This window comes from Diplotaxodon limnothrissa, linkage group LG6, assembly GCF_057381915.1.
Source record: "Diplotaxodon limnothrissa isolate DT_005_m linkage group LG6, D_limnothrissa_male_GT1.1, whole genome shotgun sequence".
NCBI classification, from domain to species: Eukaryota; Metazoa; Chordata; class Actinopteri; order Cichliformes; family Cichlidae; genus Diplotaxodon; species Diplotaxodon limnothrissa.
This window is the reverse complement of record NC_140601.1, coordinates 21,457,763-21,479,040: the sequence shown is the minus strand read 5'-3', so window position 1 is coordinate 21,479,040 and position 21,278 is coordinate 21,457,763. Positions and strand designations below refer to the sequence as shown.

Sequence of the window (21,278 nt, the reverse complement as noted above, 5' to 3'; positions counted from 1 at the left end):
CATTTCGGTCTGCGCTTGAGTCCTTCCCTGCAACATACGGTCTGCCCTAGCCAGACCGTGACACCCATGGCTTGTCATCAAGTTTGCTGCCACCTGATTAAACACACCTTTAGAGTTATGCTACTTTTTAAAAAAATCTATTTATATATCTGTTTTTTTAAATTAGATAAGCAGAATGAAATTGATTCATAGATGTTAAATGAGGAGGAATGTAGCTATAGTCCTGGGCTAACGACACTAGAATTTAAAACTTGATACTGACACCCAGGAAAATATTTGTAGTTTTAGATACCACAAGGAAATATTTGACTCTAGTAAGAGGCATAATTTTGTTAAAATAAAGATTATAGTAATTCTGGTTCATCTAGATGTATTCAGCCAAAGACCAATTTATTTCCTGTGCTTCTGGTGACTTGGCACCATGTTTTTATTGCTGATTAGATAGAGTTGGTGAGTATGGAAGCCTGTTTCCACCACTAAAGAAAAAAAAAGGATCCATCACTCAAATTTTCCACTTATTTACTCGAAATTTTGAGAAAAGTAACTTGAAATTTCGAGTTAGCGCTGCCAATCAGTAATCTACGTGAATGATGTCATTTCCTTGTTACCCGGAAGCTGAAGCCCTCAGGTATAAATGCTACAGCTAAGCTACCAGTATTACATCCAGTCATGAATGCACAGATTGCTGAGTATTTTCAGCGTGGCTTCAAAAATGATGAAATCCTTGTGTTATTAGCTGAATCACATGGCGTTACTATCAGTAAAGGTACTCACGAAAGCGAGTGTGTTGTACGGTGGCCCCTAGAGACAAAGCACGTACAAACTCCAAAACACTTGCAAACTCCAAAACACATGCAAATTCCAAAACACATGCAAACTCCAAAACACTTGCAAACTAAAAAACACATGCAAACTCCAAAACACATGCAAACTCCAAAACACGTACAAACTCCAAAACACTTGCAAAATCCAAAACACGTACAAATTCCAAAACACTTGCAAAATCCAAAACACGTACAAATTCCAAAACACGTACAAATTCCAAAACACTTGCAAAATCCAAAACACTTGCAAACTAAAAAACACATGCAAATTCCAAAACACGTACAAATTCCAAAACACTTGCAAAATCCAAAACACGTACAAATTCCAAAACACTTGCAAAATCCAAAACACTTGCAAACTCAAAAACACATGCAAATTCCAAAACACAACGGAAGTGCTCCAGGATGCTAGGAGCAGTGTTGAGCTTTTGTTACCTAGTAACTACACAAGCCAGGAAGTACCAATGACCGGATTTGGGGTTTGCAGCCTTAAAGGCCGCATTTTAAGGCCGATTACGTCACAGCGACAAGAGAAGGCTTTCCCAATTCAAAGGCTGCTCGAAATGCGGCCCTCAAATGCGTCCATAATTTCCCTTCATGGCCCAACATATCCCAGACTTCATAGTGCGGTGGTGGTGTGGATAATTTTGCCGAAAAAAAAACGGTGGAAGCAGAGCGGAGGAAGAGTAAACTTTCAGAAGTAAGTACTGAATATTATGTCACTTATTTATGCGCAAATATTTTTTTAATGAAGAACATTAAACCATTATTGTTGGCCACATGTCGGGAAAGTTATGTGACATTAGTCATGTCTGTACTTTCAGAATTAACTTGGTTTTAAAGCCTTTACTTTAAAAAATATATATATAGTCGACCTTAATCTTACAGAGATTGTGATGATTTTGTGGATAATTAAAGTCAGTCATATATCCACAAACACAACAAGCTGAAAGTCAGTGATGCTGCTTGGTTTGCAGTCCTGAATATCACAGCACAAGGAAGATTCACTGCACTGTTAATGTTAGCTATGTTATATTGCTGCCTCTGTTCGGTGGTGTCGAGCCAAACGGACTTTAACGTGTGTTTGAACGAGCTGACGGTTCACTCGTTAAGCTGAAAGAAAGATGCTTTAATCACAGGAGTCACACATGTGTGTCCACTGTACCATCTGGGAACTCCTCTTGTTTCGTAATAACACAAACACTAAATCCTCCTTCTTTTGTGCTGTTTTGTAGCAGTGTATACACCTGAGACTGTCACCTGTCTGTCTGTCCTGCACTCTCTCTCTGTTTCTTTCTCTCTGATTGTGTAATAAAAGTATGAACATGTGTTTATAAGTCACACTTGTGTTTGAATCCTGCAGCTTATCACACATTTGATTTCCATGTGTGACAACTGCAAGTGTCCAGAGTGAGGACAGACTGAGGGACCCACTGCTGCACATCATCTGTGAGGCTTTGCACTAGAGCAGGGCGATATGGCCAAAAATATTTATCACGATATATATTTGAAAATTTGCGATAACGATATAACCGACGATATAATTGATGCGAGACAAAATACAACTCCACAACATTACTAGCGCAAAAAGACAACCTTCCATTTATATTCACTTAAACAAGAAGCTGGTTTTTATGTACATTAAAGCTTTATAAAATTGTAACAGTACAAATGCAAATTGCTTGCTGAAAGTTTAACCAAAAGGCATTTCCACTAGAAATGGGCTGACATGTCCTGAGCATAACCATGTATAATATCCACTGAAGTTAAAAAGAGGTGCTTTGCAACATTAAACTGCAGTGTGCAGTACGCATTTTTCGGACCATAAGGTGCACGGGATTATAAGGCACATTAAGCGAAACAAAGCAGTCAGATAAATCAAACTTTATTAAACTCATTCTTCTTGCTTCCTCCACTTCTGTACCATTGATTCCTTAATGTTGAATTCTCTGGCAGCTGCTCTATTCCCATGTTGTTGCAGTATATTAATGACTAACCTCGTATTGTGGATGGATTATCTCAGTTGTTCTCCTGACTGAAGTTTGGTCCGTTTACAGCATCCTGCCATGCGATTGCATTTGTCTCTAACCATGAAGAACCTTCACGTTAACTTTTATAAGTGGAAAAGTGTTAGTGTTCGTCCTCCAGCTTCACTGTTTATGTTATGCTAACATAGCTGTGTCGCTAGCGATCACGTAGCACATCATTATATACCAGCTAGCCCAACTTCAGTAACCCTACAAACGTCACTGCTGTTTAGTTTCCTGTCTTCATTTATGTTGGAAGTGATAGCAGAGGTGTACGTTTGATTTTTTTCAGAAATCTCTCAGTCAGAACATGCAATATCATGCTTAGGTAACTAGCGAAACTAGCGAGCTAACTTCCGCTAGCTTCCTGCTAACTTCTAACTCCGTTAAATGTAATAACTTTTGTTTTCATGGATTCCTGGAAGTTAAACTTTATAGTTACACCTCGTAAAGCAGCAATGCTGATCGTTTTATTAAAGATGAAAGAATTTAGACAGTTTTTAACTCTAAGTGATGCTGCAGTGTTGTTTGACCTGAAGAATACGGAGTTTAGGACCCAGATTACTCCCAGATTTAAGAGCATCTTAGTCCGACAAATACGACAATAACAACGGCCGCTTGCATGTTCTGCAAAAAAATGTGCTTTGCTGTGTATCTGACGGACAAACACCAAACCAGTTCCACATCACGGAAGTTGCACCATTTTTACAAACCAATTCTGGATCATCTGTTTCACTCAACAATCGGCCATGTGCGTATGAAAACAAAGGCACTGCGCATGCGCGTTTTACTCCCATTCTATCGCGATATTTCATTTTCCTATCGTTGCCTAACATTATACCGGTATTACCGTGAACGGTATAATATGGCCCAGCCCTACTTTGCACCCCTGATGATCCACCAGGACAAACTCAGCAGTGTGTGAGGAAGAGTAGGAGGAAGAGCCAGCAGCAGCTGACAGATGGAGAGAAGAGACAGACTGTTCCCTGTTTGTGAAGGACTGCTAGAAAAGTTTAAAATAACTAATTGTCTGTCCTGAATCAGTCTTATTAGGTAATGTTCAAATAATTTTATCATTCCAGTGTTTTCAGTGTGGGAGAAAGTACTCAGGGCCTTCAAGTTACACACTATGAAAGGCAGCAACAAGTGTAATATTCAGAAACCTAAAGTATGTATCAGCAGCAGAATGGAGCTAAAAATAAATGTTTGTTTCAGTTCTATGAAGCTTTGAGTATTTTGGATCAGTAGCACTGCTGTGTTTGTTGCATCATATTGCTGTAATTGTTTATATGCTTTATATATTCTGAGGTAAGTTGATCTATAGTGTTACATCATATTCTATAAGGATGTTATGTGTTTGTAGACTTTCTGCCCAGTTTGACCCATTTAGCAGAAGCCAGCCTGTTTAAGGCTCTGATATCTATTTTGTATGACTTAAAGCAGTTATGACATGGTCTGATTTTCTCACCCAATAAAGGAATATTTCATATATCAGTCTACTCTTCATTTTATCAGAAACAGTTATCACAGCTTGTACATTTTCTTTTTATAAATATATGTAAGCAATGAGCCAAATTTAGTAATGCCAACATGAAGGAACAACATTTGTCTCTTATATATGATACACCTATATATGCACTGTCAAAGATACTTGTCTTTGAGTGAAGATTTAAGGTGATAAGACATGTAAATAACTGCAACTTGAATCTGTACTGAGGCTCAGTATTTGACACAGAGTTCATGTTCACTGCTGTAATAGCTAATAATGATTAATATAATAACTAGAATATTGGCCATATTATATTTACATTACCAAAGTGATATGACTTTAGTCTCATGAACAACATCAGCTAATTCTTATTTACTAATTAATCTTGAAATGACTGTTCAGTACAGAAATGAAGCCCAAAAATCATGTTTTACTGTCCTGTGGTCTCAGCCTCAGATACTTATCAAATCACACAAAGCTCATGTAGAAACAAACAAACAAATGAACAAAATATGTTCTCCCTCATTTCTGTCAAACCAAGTTGTATGACACGTTTCCAGCGGTTAGTATCACGGTTGCTAGGCAACCTGGGAAGCGCGACGGAGACTAGACCGTCCCATACAGACAAACTTGCCGTTTATTTTGCAAATCGAGCTCAACACTGCCCCTAGCGTCCTGGAGCACTTCCATTGTGTTTTGGAATTTGCATGTGTTTTTGAGTTTGCAAGTGTTTTGGATTTTGCAAGTGTTTTGGAATTTGTACGTGTTTTGGAATTTGCATGTGTTTTTTAGTTTGCAAGTGTTTTGGATTTTGCAAGTGTTTTGGAATTTGCATGTGTTTTTTAGTTTGCAAGTGTTTTGGAGTTTGTACGTGTTTTGGAATTTGCATGTGTTTTTTAGTTTGTAAGTGTTTTGGATTTTGCAAGTGTTTTGGAGTTTGTACGTGTTTTGGAATTTGTACGTGTTTTGGAATTTGCATGTGTTTTTTAGTTTGCAAGTGTTTTGGGTTTTGCAAGTGTTTTGGAGTTTGTACGTGTTTTGGATTTTGCATGTGTTCTTTAGTTTGCAAGTGTTTTGGAGTTTGCATGTGTTTTGGAATTTGCATGTGTTTTGGAGTTTGTACGTGCTTTGTCTCTAGGGGCCACCGTAGCCAACAGCACATAAGGTACAGAATAAAGAACTAAATTCATTCATCAGTTCAAGACAGCATACTCTTCATATAACATTATTTGATCCTTTAGAGGATCAAGGATAAAGGATTGATGTTTATAGGGGTAGCAACCCCTAACAGCCCTTACACACCAAGAGCACTGCAAAAAAGCAACACAAAATTCCAAACTTAATCTGTAAAATATATAAGCACTGAACATGCGGCGTTTTTCTGGAAAATTTGTCCTCAAGAAAATGTGCTGTAAAAAAATGAGTTAGATATTAAGGGATGATGAGCTGGTTCTTATGTTTCTAAACAAGAAAGAGACGAAATGTAAACTCTGGGTTCATTCAGGGAGAATTTCATGGTTTTCATGGATCTGTCTGGGGGGTATCTTTGTTTCTTTTGCTGCTTCCTGGAAAAAGCTTTTACTCTACCGTGATCTTTCATGACTTTGTGTAAGTTGGAGGTACAGCCACAGTACAAACACGGATCGTAGTTTGCAGTGTTTTCATTTACAGCTGTAAAGTACCTCTGCCTTCCCACTCACTGAGCAGATAGTTATTAGCAGCAGTAATTAGCATATGCATATCTGGGTGTTTTGTACTCACACTGTTCATGGGTGCATTATGTAAAGACAGCATGCTAGTCTTAGCTGACAATAGTTGTACAAACAGGGTCCCTTCTGGTTCCCAAACAGCTGAGCAATCAAAAATGATGATGTTAAGGCTTTAAAATGAGGAGTCCAGTCTATGTTCCTGTCTGTGAAGGCTGTACCAGCATTAGCATGGACTTTTGATAGATCATTGTTTTGCAATGATGATATACCTTAGTGGCTTAAGTGCAACTCACACTTGGTGATCCAGGTGAGCTAATAAATCTTGTGTTTTCCCGTGGTACAACTGTGCCATCAGAGTACCTGCTGGCATCCGAGGACAACAACTGGTCCTTAATGTAGATTCTTTAGAAACCACTGAGAGCAGCTGGGGCAAACCAGTGTCTGCCAGTCTCCCTGCATCCATGGCAACCAAGTAAACACAGCAGCAAACTGTCAGGTTAAACTTAAGCCTGGCCGGGTGATGTTTCAGTGTCACCCGAAAGCTAACCTCGCACGCTGCTAGATGCCAAATGTGTACTTATGTTAGCATAAATCTGTTTGACTGCCTTTCACCCTCGTTTTTTTCTTTTCCTTTCTTTTCTTTTTTTTTTTTTTGCTCAGTTGTGAAACTTTACAGTAATTAGGTCAGTGAAACTGAGTGTACAGCTATGGTAAACGCACAGGGAAGATAAAAGAAAGTAAAACAAAAAGTATATATCTATATCTATATATATATATATATATATATATATATATATATATATATATATATTTGATGTGGCACATTTTTTATTGCTCCTGTTTACCTTATTTACTTTTCAATAACAGTCAGAAGGAAAATACAAGTTCCAATCATGATAGCCTTCATTTGATTTATTTATTATTAATCATGTTCAGATCAGTTATTGCCATTGCTATGCTCACTTCTACATGCACTGACTGTCTAACTAGGCACATGGATTTCACACAACATGATATCCTAACAGTGTTTTGGTAGTGGATGAAAGCATTAATGAATTAGTAATTATTCACTAATAAAGCTGCTTCTTGCAAAAAAACATGTATTGGGTTTCACTTTAGAGTATCTTGATGAATAAGCACAGCTTCTGTTTATTCACATCATTTCCTTGTTGATGATACCACCTATCAAAGATTAATTGAATAAACATTAATTTTATTTAGTTAAACAAATGTTTGATATTAGCGCAGCTGTTTTGAAAGTGGCAGTAAATGCATGTCATTCAAACACAAGGAGGCCTTAAAATGATTAAAATGGACACACACATGTTCAGTAGCTTGCATTTTGAATTTATTGCAAACATATGTAGGCTTGTCAGTCTACATAACAGTCACTAATCATGTTCTTATACTTTCCAAGTTGTAAGTGCAAACACAGCACTCACTTCTCTTTTCAAGGTATCTCTCAGCTGTCGTACTGACCTCTTCCTGTTCCTGGGCCAGCCTCGCAACACAGTTGACATCATGCATAGAAAAGGCTGTGGGTAATACACAGCTGTATCTCATTAGAGGACATTTCATTGAAACATGTGCCCCTTTCCTTTAACCGTTCATACAGCCTTTGCACTTATCTCGAACCACCGTCACCTCACCGTATCCCTCTTGTTTAATACAAAATCAAGCACTGATGCAATCACTTTCTTACATTAAACCTCAAAATCAGCAGGTGTTGTATTTGTTTGTTATTTGACAAACATTTTCAAGAAAGTTTTCAAAGAAATTACATTATCTCTACGTTACAGTGCAATATTGGGCAAAGTTCACCTGAAAACATGAAAAATGTTATTTTCAAATGAAATCAGATTTTAACAAAATTAAACAAATCTACATTGTGCTGCTACCACCAGTGTTTACAGCCATTCATTGCTGACAATGTTGATGACAGGTGCATTAAGTACATTATTATTATTCACAGATAAAAATCATACATGGTGTTCATAAAATGCATGGGAGAAATTATGCTTTACATTCATAACAACATTAGAATAGCTGGTTTACTGGAGCCTGCAATTTGTAATATATTACTTAATTAAATTTCACAGGGTTTAAAAATGATATGTTAATGTGATAAAAATAAAATCATCTAGACTTAGGAAAATATCACCTTGGACACCTGGGGAAACACATAAAAGTTCAAAACTGGGAGGCAGTGTTATCGTTTTTGTACTTCAAAATAAAAAAATGTGTCATTCATTTATTTAAAATTGTTTTTTTTTTCATCTCTTAGGTCATTTCTGCCATTTTGTACAAATTTTAAATAAATAAATGTTCAGTAGCATCAGTTGCTTTATTTGCACTGCTCTCATTTTACAATGGAGTAAACTGATTTCATTCAATAGCAAACCTACAATTTTAAAGGAAGTGTTATTAGTTACAGTTACATATCTCAGTTACATTTACCTCAAAATGAATTAAATTTGGCAACATTAACATGCTCCAAAGAGCAGCTCGTGCACATGAATCCGTTATAATGAAATCAATTCATAAGAATAAAAGTTGCAAAAATTGCATTTTACATTAAGGTACATAGACTGTCCAGCATGTCCAGATACCTTTAATCCGTGTAACTAGGAAACGTGATAAAAATAGCAAACTACATGTTGCAGTATTACTACATGTATGCTTGTATAACTGAGTAAAATCAAGCACAATGACACATGATGCCCCTGCATATTCAAATGGAAACAGGTAAGAAAAAAGAAAAAAAAGTATTCAAATAAAAATATTTGAATGTATTTGCTCAGTGATTTAGATTTAAACTGGCATTTCTCCGTATGCTATGCAAAATCACTCAAACCAAACACATGACCAGTCTATGCTCACGTCTGCAGCGAAGTAACATAACTCCTCGTTGTACTCACATAATGCTCAAATGCCACACATAACTCACAGGCACAAACACAGACACACATCAGCCCCCATCTCAGTACACAAAAGTGTAAACTGAACCAAAGCAAATAGAGGAAGTCATCCTCTAAATGTCCCAGCTGGCTCTGACGCATTAGGCCCAGCGCTACTTAGTTACCTAAGTAAACTAATAAACCACAGTCCCAGCTTTGTTTCATCTGGCATACACACATAGTGTATTACTTTTCTCCTGAGCATGCTTTAAAAATATAAATGCAGACCACTTCATACAATATATCAGTTATGCAGCAGGTTTGAGCATCATTTCGTGAGTCATGACAGGACGGTTATATAGACTTCAGGACAAGCATGGGCATGGACTGCTCAAAAACATGGAAATGCTGCTGCTGTGCATGTGAAAAATATGTTGGTGAGTTGTAACACAGCACATAGTAATGCCAGCCGATTATTCTTTAACATATATTTGGTAGGGAATTCTTTACAATATATTTATTTTAAATCCAACAATAAATGATTTCCTTTTTTGACTGAACTGACTGTAAAAGAATAAAAATATATACAGATAGTGAGGTCTTAATCTGTCGTGTTCATTTTTAATTAAGTGCAGACAAATGGTCCCTGTGCAAAATGTGGATCATATGATGTACAGCAAAAATGTTTTATTTAAAACCAAGACTATGCAACTCCCACTGAACAGCAACCACTGTGGCACAAACATCAAATGGAGGAAAGCAGTACTTGAATGAAAGATACCATTATCATTACACCCATCTGGCTATTTTTCTTGGTTAAATAAGATTACATACCTAAACCTTTAAGTGTGAAAATGAATAATATGTGATACAGAATCGACTTGCTTGGTATCTATGTTATCTTGTTTATTATTTTACTGGAGCCCATACATTCATTTTCTGTGGCTGATCTTGGTGACAGCAGGCTAAACAAAGTTGCCCATATGTCTTTCTCCCTAGCCACATCCTATGTAATCCCTCCAGGGTATTCTGACTCTGTGCTGTGATCTCTTTCCAGTTGGATCTGTCTGGAATACCTCCAGAGAAATCAGATGTCTGAAGAGCAGCGTCTCTTTCAAATGTCTCAGATCACCCTCTCTTTGCATCACCCAGCGAATGAAACTTGTTTCAGATGCTTGCATCTACAACCTCATTCTTCCAATGACTAATGGGTAGGGTTAGAAAGCAGATCCACCGGTAAGTCGAGAAGTTTGATGCCAGGCTCAGCTTTCACTTCAGCGCTTCCACTCCACTCTGCATTACTGCTGATGTGGTACTAATATCTGCTATCAACCTCTCTGTCCATCCTCTCATGGATGAATTCACTTGGAGTATTAATTCACTCAGAATTCCAAAAAAGATCTGTGTACTGTGGTCTTGGGATCTTCTACATGTTACCTGGCTACTAAGGATCCCAGTGTCCACAGGAAGACAGAGCCTTTGCTGTGGCTAGAAGTTGCTCAGTGTCCACTGAGCATGGTTGACCTCTTTAAAATGGCCCTGATCCACTACCAGGAAGGATCTAATGTTAGAAGCTTTAATGCAAAATGATGTAAACTTTATGTAGGAAGTTGAGCAATGTGATACCCCAAAAATAAATAAAAATGGGACCCACCACTTGCTACCTGCACTGTCCCCAACATTCACATGGCATTCAGGATTGCCAGTCAAATAAGCCCTACAATGCCCCGGACCTGAATAAGACATCCTCTGTCCTACCGAGCAACTGATGTGTGCAGATGAAAACAGCAAATGCAAAGCACCTCTTTTGATACCTGCTGATACACCAGAATCTCATATTTGTCTCTAATACCGTACTGCATTTGCCCACTGGGATAAACAAGACCGCAATGCCTAGCTGTTAGCTTAGAATAAGTGTGACCAAGCATCAACCGCAGCAGACAACCAACATGTGCTCTTGTCAGGTACATCTTTACTTTTTGTTTTACTTTTCTGATAAAACCATAGGGACCTGTGACATCCTTACACAGTAGTGTTAATGAATTGCACACACACTCAGTAAGGTCAGGTACAGCGTAATGATCACAAGAGGTTATAGAAAACAAATCTTGGGTATGCGGACTTTAATAAAGTTGAATTTTATTTTGCACATATTAAACCTTTTTTAGGTTAAATATGTTTTTTCAAAAGTTACATAGTCTTGCTTAAAATACTTGGCGACAGTAAAATATCAGTAAACCAGTTGCTTTTGGCCAGTAATGAATAACACTGAGCAGGAAGCGAAGACTTGCCTTTTTTCCTTTTGAATAAGCATGCTGCAGGGCACAAACAGCATTTCAACAGATCTTGACAGCAGCTGAATGGAAAGTATTATAAGCCTATTCACATCAGAACTTCAGCAGGACAGCGTGGCAAAAATGTTGAGTTGACCCTATGTAGCACTGCAATGCGTATACAGTAATGTCTGCTGCAAGTTTAAACAACACAGAACTGGGGGCAGATGATGGTGGTGGAGGTTGTCCTGGGAGTAGATCACGGGGTGGGTGACAGGTGAAAACTGAACTTACAGTGACTGAAGGCAGAATCCTCAGCAGAAACATCTAAAGGTGATAAAGAAGACAAAACATGGGTGTTAAAGTCAGATGGATGCTGTGAAAACAAGTTGAAAACATAAAGGAGAAAAGTTACTGTATGGTGCAGTTTGTGAAAGAGCTACTTTCACCAGCCACTGAAACGCATTCACTCTTCAGATTTCCTCAACCTTAGCCAGCTGATCAGATTCAGCCAAATCACTGCTGAGGGCACGCTACTAGATTTGTTTACATAGAAGGACAGCAGTGCCCTCCACCTCCCTCTCCCCATTTAGGAATAGGCAGAGGGGGAGGGGGCTATAAAAAGTTGACCCCATCAGAGTCCCGCAGAATCGCCTCCAAGCTGGAGCTGCAACAGCATCTGATCTCTCCGAGCAGCTGTCCTCTCCCTGCATCAGCACAACAAATACTTTGCATTGCCTGACCTTTTCCTCCTGCATCACTATCCCAGCAATCCCCCCCCCCCCCCCCCCCCCCCCCAACACACACACACACACATGTCCCTCTGCCCCACCGACACGAGTTACACACACACACGTACGCAGACACACATGCACACGCCCTGGTTTCCCTTCACACAACTACTCAACCCTGCGCTAGGCCTCTGCCTGACACGCACCCAGCTGACATGAATCCCTCATGCTCATGGGGATGTATTATTGCTCTGACACATTGGCTGAGAATGGACTGTGGTTAGTTGTAAATGTGTATATGTGTATATCTAAAAGAAAAGAAAGAATATGACACTAAAAAGATTTCTTTTTATAATTTTGCATTTATATTTGGTTTGTTTTGCTGGTGGGTTTTTTTTTTATGCCCTTCTTAATTGTTCATTTGCAGAACTGCTGTTGATGTTTGTCAACTCAGATCATTGCCTTGGTAACCTGTCAACCTGTGTTCATATAAACATCTGCTGATAAAACAAGCATAGCACAAACATAACACATTGTGGGCCACACACACCCCAATTTGATGCTGAGAGGACCAATCCAGTAAACAGAAATGTTTAAAATACACAAAAGTGTCATTTTATTTATTTGTTTGTTTGTTTGATGTTTGTGTGGGCCTACTATAAAAGTAAACCAAACAAACAAAAAAGACACCCGATAAAATGTTACAGTATATAGGCATTTCTGTGTTATCGATTGGAATTTGTTTTTAATATATGTAATTTAATGGTTTATCTTTTAGGCTGCTTACCTTTGGTACTGTTGGACAATAACAAGACTGTAAAATAAATGAAAATGAAAAATGAAAAAATGCAGTTAAAAATCCAAACTTTCTGGCCTTCTTCTGCTTTTACTTTTTCCAAAGCCATCCAGTGAGCCAGATTTAACCTTTTGACAAGCTGTTTATACGTTACTGCAAAACCTCTGTTGTAGAGCTCTTTAGGATTTTCTTAAAAAGTGTCAATCAACCAAATTTAAAAAAAAAATGCTTCCTGGATTTACATCACTTTGATCTTACTTACTATTGTTAACTTTTTCTGACTATATTAAAATGCATGTATTCAATTTTAATTCATAGCTACAAAAGCATCATTAGTAATTAGTAAGTTCCAATGGCTAAAATTTAGATCAGTATTTAGGTCCATGATTCAACTGTACAAAGTCATAGCTGGTGTTACAGGTCAAAATGTATGCAGTTTAAAATGGCCTGAGAAGTAAGGTTGGAATGTAAGTTAGACACAAAACAATGTGAAATATAACTCCTTATTATTCTATTACTGTAAAACTTTTGGAGTGAAAACTTTAAAACCAGTGCAAATAAAACTTGTGCTGCAGTACCATTTACCACCACAAAGATCTCTTGTTTAAATTTTATTTCCACAGTACTGTAAACTCAGGTTTTTGTTTATTATATAAAATTATTTAAAATTATTTCCTGATTTGCGTAAGCTCTACATTTAAACTACACAGTCAATTATTCTGTAAAATTAGTGATCAGATTATTTTAGCCCTCTGAACCCACTGCTTGTATTACTTGGTTAAATTAAATTAACATTATATTGGCTACATTGTGTCCACCTTCACTGCACAATAAACATATTGCACCTAGGAGTTAATTATTTTGCAATCTGTGAACTGATTATTTCTCAAGATATTTGTTGGATTTGTGAAATGTCACAAGCAAGGAACGAACACACTAATAAACTGTAACGTTATACAAGTAATTAAAACATTTATAACGGATTAAGAATAACTTGATGTGAGGTGTCACTAACTGGAATAGTTTCCTGTGACACTTTCCAACCCTGAGAATAAACCATGTAAACAAAGTCGTCTCACACTATCAAAATAGCCCGACGATGTGTAATGCAGAGAAAAGCTCTGGGCCATGGCTGAAAATCCAATCTCACTGCAAGTCCAGCCGAGCTCAGTGGAGTCGGGTTACCTGTCATGAAGCTGCTGCATGTCTATTAACATGTCACTGTTATAGCATCCAAGCTGGACTGCTGCTTTGACCACATTTATGGCACAAAATAATGAAAAAACACGAGTCGGTGAGGTCATCTGAATGTAACACACGAGCAGCCTCGGAATGTGAATCTCTATAAGTTTTGGTACGGACTTCAGGAGATTCCTTGAAAGTAACAGCATTAAATTCTGTTGAGATTTTATGTACTGAATTTGGCTAGCACATTTGTAAAGAGGCACTTGCAAAACGTACAGCGCTTTAGAAATGTATTATTCACATGCAATAAAAACAACAAAACACAAATATTTTAGCTATCTGTCAAAACCTTGCTTAAGACTAAAGATTACTGAATTCACTGAACTGAATTAATGTTTTTATATCCAGATTCGAGCACACTGGAATTCTCTTTCTTTTGCTGCCTGAATAAAAAAAAAATAGTAATGTGCTTTTTAATGTGTATTTTTTCAGCTTTTCTGTAAAACAGCACCTTTGAAAAGTCGTAATTAAACAACAATATTTAGATTTGAGCATTAAAGTTATCATTTTATATAAAGACTTTAAATATGCTGGCAGATTAACCACTACAGTAACCTAAGAAAGATCTTGGTGATTACCCTAACCCTCTATTTAATGTAGCTGTTGCATAAACCTTATATTATTTGGTGGTGGTGTAATTAGGTTAAGCGCTGCAGATATAGCCAATTATAACCAGAACAAATTGGTTCACAATGATATCTTTATTAGTTTGAAATAAGTGCAGAGGCACCTTATCATATATTAAAACCGAAAAGTTTGTTTTAAATAGTGCTTATTTTGAATATGATGCCAGCAACATGCTTCTGAAATGTTGGTTCAGGGCATATCTCTCACTGTCTTCTATGGTATCTTCTTTTAACAGATGCTTAAAAAGTGCTGAAAGCAATTTCTGCAGTTTTGAAAGCCAAACCTTTCCCCAATCTTGCTTGTTACAAAATTCCATCTCCTCAATTAGTTTCTAAATATGTGCACAGCCTGGTTTACAATTATTAATGAAATGAACAAAGCCTTCCTAAAAAAAAAAAGACTATCCATATGACAGCATATGTTGCTTGAAGATCTGTATGTATCAGTTAGCATTAATTGGGCCTTTATAGGTGCCAAAGCCAACTCCTCACCCAACCTCTGACACCACCAATACCATCAAGAATATCTGTTGTTTAACTGTGTCCTGTCAACACTTTAGATGATTAAAACCCTCTTACTAATTAGGCAATTTAATTTGGAGGTAATTTTATTTTAGCCTTTGTACAACTTTTCCAGTCTTTTACCCCTGCCCAAATCCAAGGTGGGGCTTTGTACATCAAAAAGCGCTATAGATGAGCAATGCATGTATATCAAAAAATATTATAGATCATGATCAGGACAAATCTTAATGAGAATTTGCCTGAAAAGCTAGATTTATGTGCTGAGTGTGCTGAGCAATTATTTTTCCATATGTCAGAAAAAAAATATTGTTCTACAGAAATTTCAAATCCCAGTGTTTTTGCTTTTTATCTCTATTTAAAAAACAAACAAACTAAAATTTCAGATGGGGGAAAAATTTTGCTTTTTGTTTGTGTGTGTGTGTTTTCTGTTTTTAAATGCTATTTGTTTAAATGCACTATTATTCCTTCCATCCTTTGTGTCTAATCAGAAATTGACTGCAAATATACATCATGACATCACACACAGGAGATTTTGAGCAGTCATATTGATATTAAGATTCTGAGCAAGATTTACAAAAAAATAAATGTCTTTTATCTGCTTCCAACAGAATAGATTCAAAATTTAAGAGCGGTTGGAGTGAGGTGAAATCAGGTAAATACTGAGTCATACAAGTTGCCAGTCTGAATGAGCAGGTGAAAAACTTACATCACTTATGACGAGACGTTCTCTTGGTCACCGATGCTCCACTACGAAGCTCATCGTTGTGCCATCGAAGGAGGGAGGGGCAATGATTCTTGGACCTTGCTGCGTTGTGATGCTGATAACTGGCTTTCTCTCTGAGCTCCTGCCACTTCCCCTGGTGGTCAGAAGTCCCAAACTCACAGGTAACTGCAGCTGCGCCTGGGAAGTTTCTCCTGTTGCGCTGTAATATGTACTCTCTGTGCCTGCTGTCTTACTTTCTGGCTGAGGACTAATATTCTTTTTGATATTTTCTCCACCTGCATCTTCAGAATAACATGGGGACTGTGGCAATACCGTCTGGGCTGCTATAGCGGGTGAGGAGATGAAGCCTGGGTAGATCATGTAGGTGGGGGCATATCCTCCTGGGTTAAGTGCCAGGGGAGACACAGAAAGAGGCACCGGGGTTACAGGTGCCGCAGGTGAATGAGGCATGGGTACATCCACGTACTGACCTGTTTCAGGGTCAAACAGTCTCTTAGAGGTCGCTTTAATGGGAGTGTCCACCAAGTAATAATGTCCAGTTGTGGGGTCCACAAGCATCTTGCGCTGGGTTTGTTGCGCTGGCTCTCCAGTAGAAGGTGTAGGCGACACATTTGGGAGGTAGGGAGAGAAACAGAGCACCTGCTGCTGTTTCTGAGGCCCTGTTGCTGCTGTTGAGTGATGGTAGATGCTCGTGCCTGGGTACTCCATGATTAACGGAGAAGTTTTCTGCTCAGGTGCCTTGAGGTCAGCTGCATTGACTTTACTGTTATTTGAATTGCCCTCCTTCGAATCGTGTTCTGGGTTTGAAAGTTTGATTTCATTTGTGTAGGCCATCCCTGGTATGGTTAAATAGTTCTCAGAGTCCGAGCAGCCCTGTGTAACCGAAGGATTAGTGGGGCTGATTTTGACCTTTCCATTCTCCACCTGGCAATGTCTTGGCTCCTCTATTTTCACAGACAGTGGAGCCGCTGGAGTTGTGGAGCTTTTCACAGTTGGTGGCAGTGGAAATGCAGAGCTGCTGTCTGAGTTAACACTGACGCAAGCCTTGCTGCCAAAATGGAGGACGCTTTTGTTAGTAAATGTTTTGCTTTGTTGTGTTTTAAAAGCATCACTGTCATATGGAACATGAATGACGTTGAGGGCTCTTTTGTCTTCGTGCGGCCTCCCCATTTCTGACTGAGGAGTGCTGTCGGTGCTTGCCGCCTCGGGCACCTCTGCTCCCTGCTCTTCCCTGGCAATAAGCGACAGCACATGGCTGCCTGTGATGGGGCGTGGAGCCTGACTCTTGCGCTTCCACTCATTTTTGTCAAAAAAATAAAGCTGCTCCATCGTTTTGACAGCAGCTTTTATTTTCTCCACTGCATCTTGTTTTGGAGCTGCCGCCTCATTTCTCCTTTCCACCGTCTCACCTGCAAACTTCTCCTGCCTCTGTTTCACCAGTTGAGTCGTTTGAATGTCTGATTGGTCAGGGCACCCCTGCTTGGTTATGACTGGTGGTGCCCTGTTAGCCACAGAAGCAGAAGGTCCACTTTCACTCTGGGGATTTTCAGATGTCACTGCTTGTTTCTGTGCTGCAGTTTTCTCTGACTTGACATTTGTTTTAACAGAGTTGCATTTGATTACAATAGGAGACGGTAATAAATGTTTAACATGCTCTGTTTTTGCCTTTTCCTCAGGTTTATCAGCTGCTGTGGAACATTTACTGCCACTATTATTCAAGGAAACAAAGCGATATGAGCTTTTTACCAACTTGCGTACATCCCTTACGTGATATATTGGTGTTTGAAGCTTGCATTTGGTGTCTCTTATGTCTCTAACAGTGAAATTTGGAACCCTGTCGGCTGCTGACAAAATGGGGACTCTGGTATCATCTGCTGTCCTGAACGTGTTGACATTGTAACTTATTTTAGGGGTTAGGAGATTGGCAATATTCAGCGTGCAGCCTTTATTTTCTTTCACGCTTCTCAGACATATTTTTATCTCGGGTTTCTTCCCTCCCTTCCCATTTTCTTCTTTGTTTCCGTTATTACTCGCTTTCAGCTCCTTTTCACTTTTCTGTGAAGCAGCAGGTGTGACAGAGTCAGGTGTGTGTCTTAGTAAATCTGAAAAGTTCTTCTCCTTTGAGTGTAGCTGGCAACTTGGAACAAAAAGAAGTTTTGACAGCATGCTGCTGGTGTCTAATCCTTCCTTTGCTGCAGTCTGTGTGCCGGTTACAGATGGAGGTTCGACCTGTTTTACAGGTTCTGGATCATCTTCTTTTAATGAATTAGATGAAGTACTTTGACTGTGGATGGTTGAATCCTTTTGGAGTTCATCCTGTCCCTTGTCTGAATCATCTGGTGCTTTGCTGCCTTTTGTTTCCTCTCCATCACCACAGGAACTCTGTTTGCCAACCTCGGGACACTGATCATCAGCAGAATTCACAGTGAATCCTGAGCCCGATTCTGATGTTTGCCTTTGTAGGCCTCGTCCCGGACTCCTTTCTCTCATCACCTCTGGATCTTTTATCTGAAAACAGGGGGATGTGTCACAGATTTCACCCCTCTCCATTTTGCGCTCCTGCTCAAATTGCATCTTTTTGGAAATCACATTTTTCAAAAGACTTGATGCAAAAATTGCCCTTTTGTGAGTATCTCCTAGGTTATCTGTGTGATGATACTGCATCTCATACCCAGACCTGGCCAGCACAGCCCCGGTAGCCCCATTGGGTCGTGCCTTTTTGGGGCATTTTGAATCAGCTGTTTCATGTGATTCAACATTATAGCGGAAATTCAACGTGACACCGCGCTGCACTGGCTGAACGTGATCTTTCACTTGGATCTTTTTGCTGGAAGATGATGCTTGCTGTGAAGTTATTCTTTTATTTAGCGCGCATGTTTTGTTTTGCGGGGTTTTCGTGCCGGTAACAGACTTACCATGCTTCTTACTTTCCACGTTCTTATTCATTTCCAGCGTTGCCCTGGAAGTCTTGTGCGCAATTACGCTGCGCTCTCCGCCTCGCGTTATGTTTCCATAATTCCAGTCTACATAAGCCGACCACTTATTGAGGCCGTATTCCGAGACAGAAGATTCACTAGAGGTGCTCAGATTAATAGCATCGAAGTACGGACATGCCAGGCTCCTAAAAGACTTGGCGGTTAAATTACGCACCTCTTTATCAGCGTCGTCCAGCTCACTGATCGAGCTGGACGCTCCGCTGGAATACTCATTAATATCTTTCCGTCTCAGTTTGGTTGCAAGGTGCTGACGGCCCGGAGCAGGGATGAAATATGGGGCTCTGTCGCACAGGGGCCCCGCGCTGGCGCCAGGGCTCACAAAAGAGAAATTGCTCTTGTCTCCACAGTGTTTCTTGTACTCAGAGAAGTTGTTGTCAAATGCATTAACTGGGTCGTTAACTGCTCTAGAGGAGGTTTTTATCGACAGGTGGATTTTCCCCTCACTAAGGTCTTCACTTGGATTTTTACACACGCTTTCGTCCGAGCTGGCGCATTTGTCCGAATCACAAAGATCGCTCTCCTCCTGCTCAGTGCTGACAACTGTTCCACCGAGATTTGACTGCACTTTCGCCTGGCCCCTGCCCTCTAGTATCAGAGTGCCCTCCTGAGTATCATCGCTTTCAAAAGAGGCGTAATCCACAAAGGAATAGACCAGGTTGTCGTCTTCAAACTCCCAACAGGTCCCGCGGCCTAAATCGTAATCTACGTCGTGGTCGAGCTCGGTTAGCTGGATTTCGTGCGTGGTGATATAGTGGGACTCGTCCTCCACGGTGTCGGAGCCGCAGTGGTCGGACAGCAAGGCGCTGGCGCCGTCATCGGACTCCGTCTTGCTGTTCAGATACATGTCCGTGTACCGGAGCTCATCACTTTCACTGCACACATTGTCGCTGCAGTCACTCGGGTCGAGCTCGACCTGGCGCTGATTCTCATTCTCGGAGTCCTGATCAGTGTTGGGAAGTTTGGTCAGAGTTTCCGACTGGGGCTCATCCGATCCGAGCCCGGGGACGGTGTCCTGCTTGTCCTTGCTCGAAATGATTTTACTCTTTCGTTCCTGCTCCCCCTGATTTGAACTGTCGCATTTGATAACAGACAGCTGGTTCCCTACACCTGTAAAAGTCACTTTAACCGTTTTGGGACAGTCAGGTTTTACGTCCAGATCCACATAATTGGACTCGTCGCTGTTCGTCTCGGTGGCGTGGTCCTTTCCGCCGGTCTTGTCCTTATCCTTGTCATCTGTGAGCAGCTTCCTGTGAAGTCCGGTGTCATCTTGGTAAATGAGAGTTTTCTCCGCTGCTTCCATTTAGTCCGGTCTTACCGTCAGGTGGTCCTCGTTTACGATGTTATCCTGACACAGGACGGAAAACTCTGCAGGCTGGAGGGACGGAGGGGGACAGAGAGCCGAGAGAGAGAGAGAGGGAGAGAGAGAGCGAGAGAGCGAGAGAGAGAGAGAGCGAGAGAGAAGGGGAGTAGGAAAGAGAGAGAGAGAGGAAAGTCCCACGATGGTTTCTCTAATGGTTACTCTCAGGCTCAAGCAGCTACTTTATTTTTGTAGCAACAGATCGGTCTTCTGAAATCAACATCCAAAAAGTTCATTTTCAGCACCTTTTCTCCAAGAACAGCTCCTCCAGAGTCCATTATTAGTTTCACTTACATAAACAATACAAGCATTGCTCAATATTCTTTACAATTTACTAAATAAAAAAAAGATAGGTGTATTTTTTTAATTTAATTTATTAACAACAACAACAACAACAACAACAACAACAACAACAACAACAACAACAATATTAATTGTACATTTCCATTTTATTTTAATTATTTACTTATCTGTCCTGAAACCATAAAATATTTTTAAAGTGGAAGATTTGGAAAGTAGTATTTTTTTTAATGGGAAAGTGGCACATTTTCAACAAATCATTTTCAACATTAGTATTATTTTCTTTCCAACAACAGTTACACTTTGTTTTCTAATTGTGCATAAATATAAGACCATAGCAAGATATTCAAAGTATGGTCAAACATAAAGAATTGAAGCAAGAAGGCTGCCCCATCAAAAGCTAAAAGAAGATATAAAAACTAAGAAAACGTTTGTCAAACCATAAAAAAACATATCCATGTTCGTGCATGAAAATGTAAGTGCGTTGAAATAAAAAGCAAATAATCTAGAGAAAGGAAAACAAAAGTTGCTGTAGCATGAATACCAGATGTAACGTATTGGCACTTTTAACATTTGTGGACACATGAATGTGCTCAGTGCTTAACCCACTCACCGAAACAGCTGTGAACATGATGGAGAGAAACACTCACCATCAGCTGGTGGAGAATGACATTTTTTTTTACACGTGTTGAGCTCATTCCACATCACACCCTGAGCCATTTGGGGCTTGGCAAAAAGTTTGGGTAAACTGCATGAAGGAAT

At 39.5% G+C, this 21,278-nt stretch overlaps 1 protein-coding gene across 1 annotated transcript; it reads right to left on the bottom strand.

The window, feature by feature from the left end:
- Positions 1–7,381: 7,381 nt before the first annotated feature.
- On the bottom strand, positions 7,382–20,210 carry LOC146630519 (uncharacterized protein C4orf54 homolog). The gene is made up of 2 exons (XM_085356957.1): positions 15,846–20,210; positions 7,382–11,546 (listed from the first exon to the last, which is right to left on the bottom strand). Exon 1 carries the CDS (start codon positions 20,157–20,159, stop codon positions 15,873–15,875), a length of 4,287 nt encoding a protein of 1,428 aa, XP_085213083.1. The 5' UTR covers positions 20,160–20,210; the 3' UTR covers positions 7,382–11,546; positions 15,846–15,872.
- Positions 20,211–21,278: the final 1,068 nt, after the last annotated feature.

What these genes read in the sequence shown, in the direction of transcription:
- LOC146630519 (XM_085356957.1), bottom strand. Translation starts at nt 20,159, where the DNA reads ATGGAAGCAGCGGAGAAAACTCTCATTTACCAAGATGACACCGGACTT.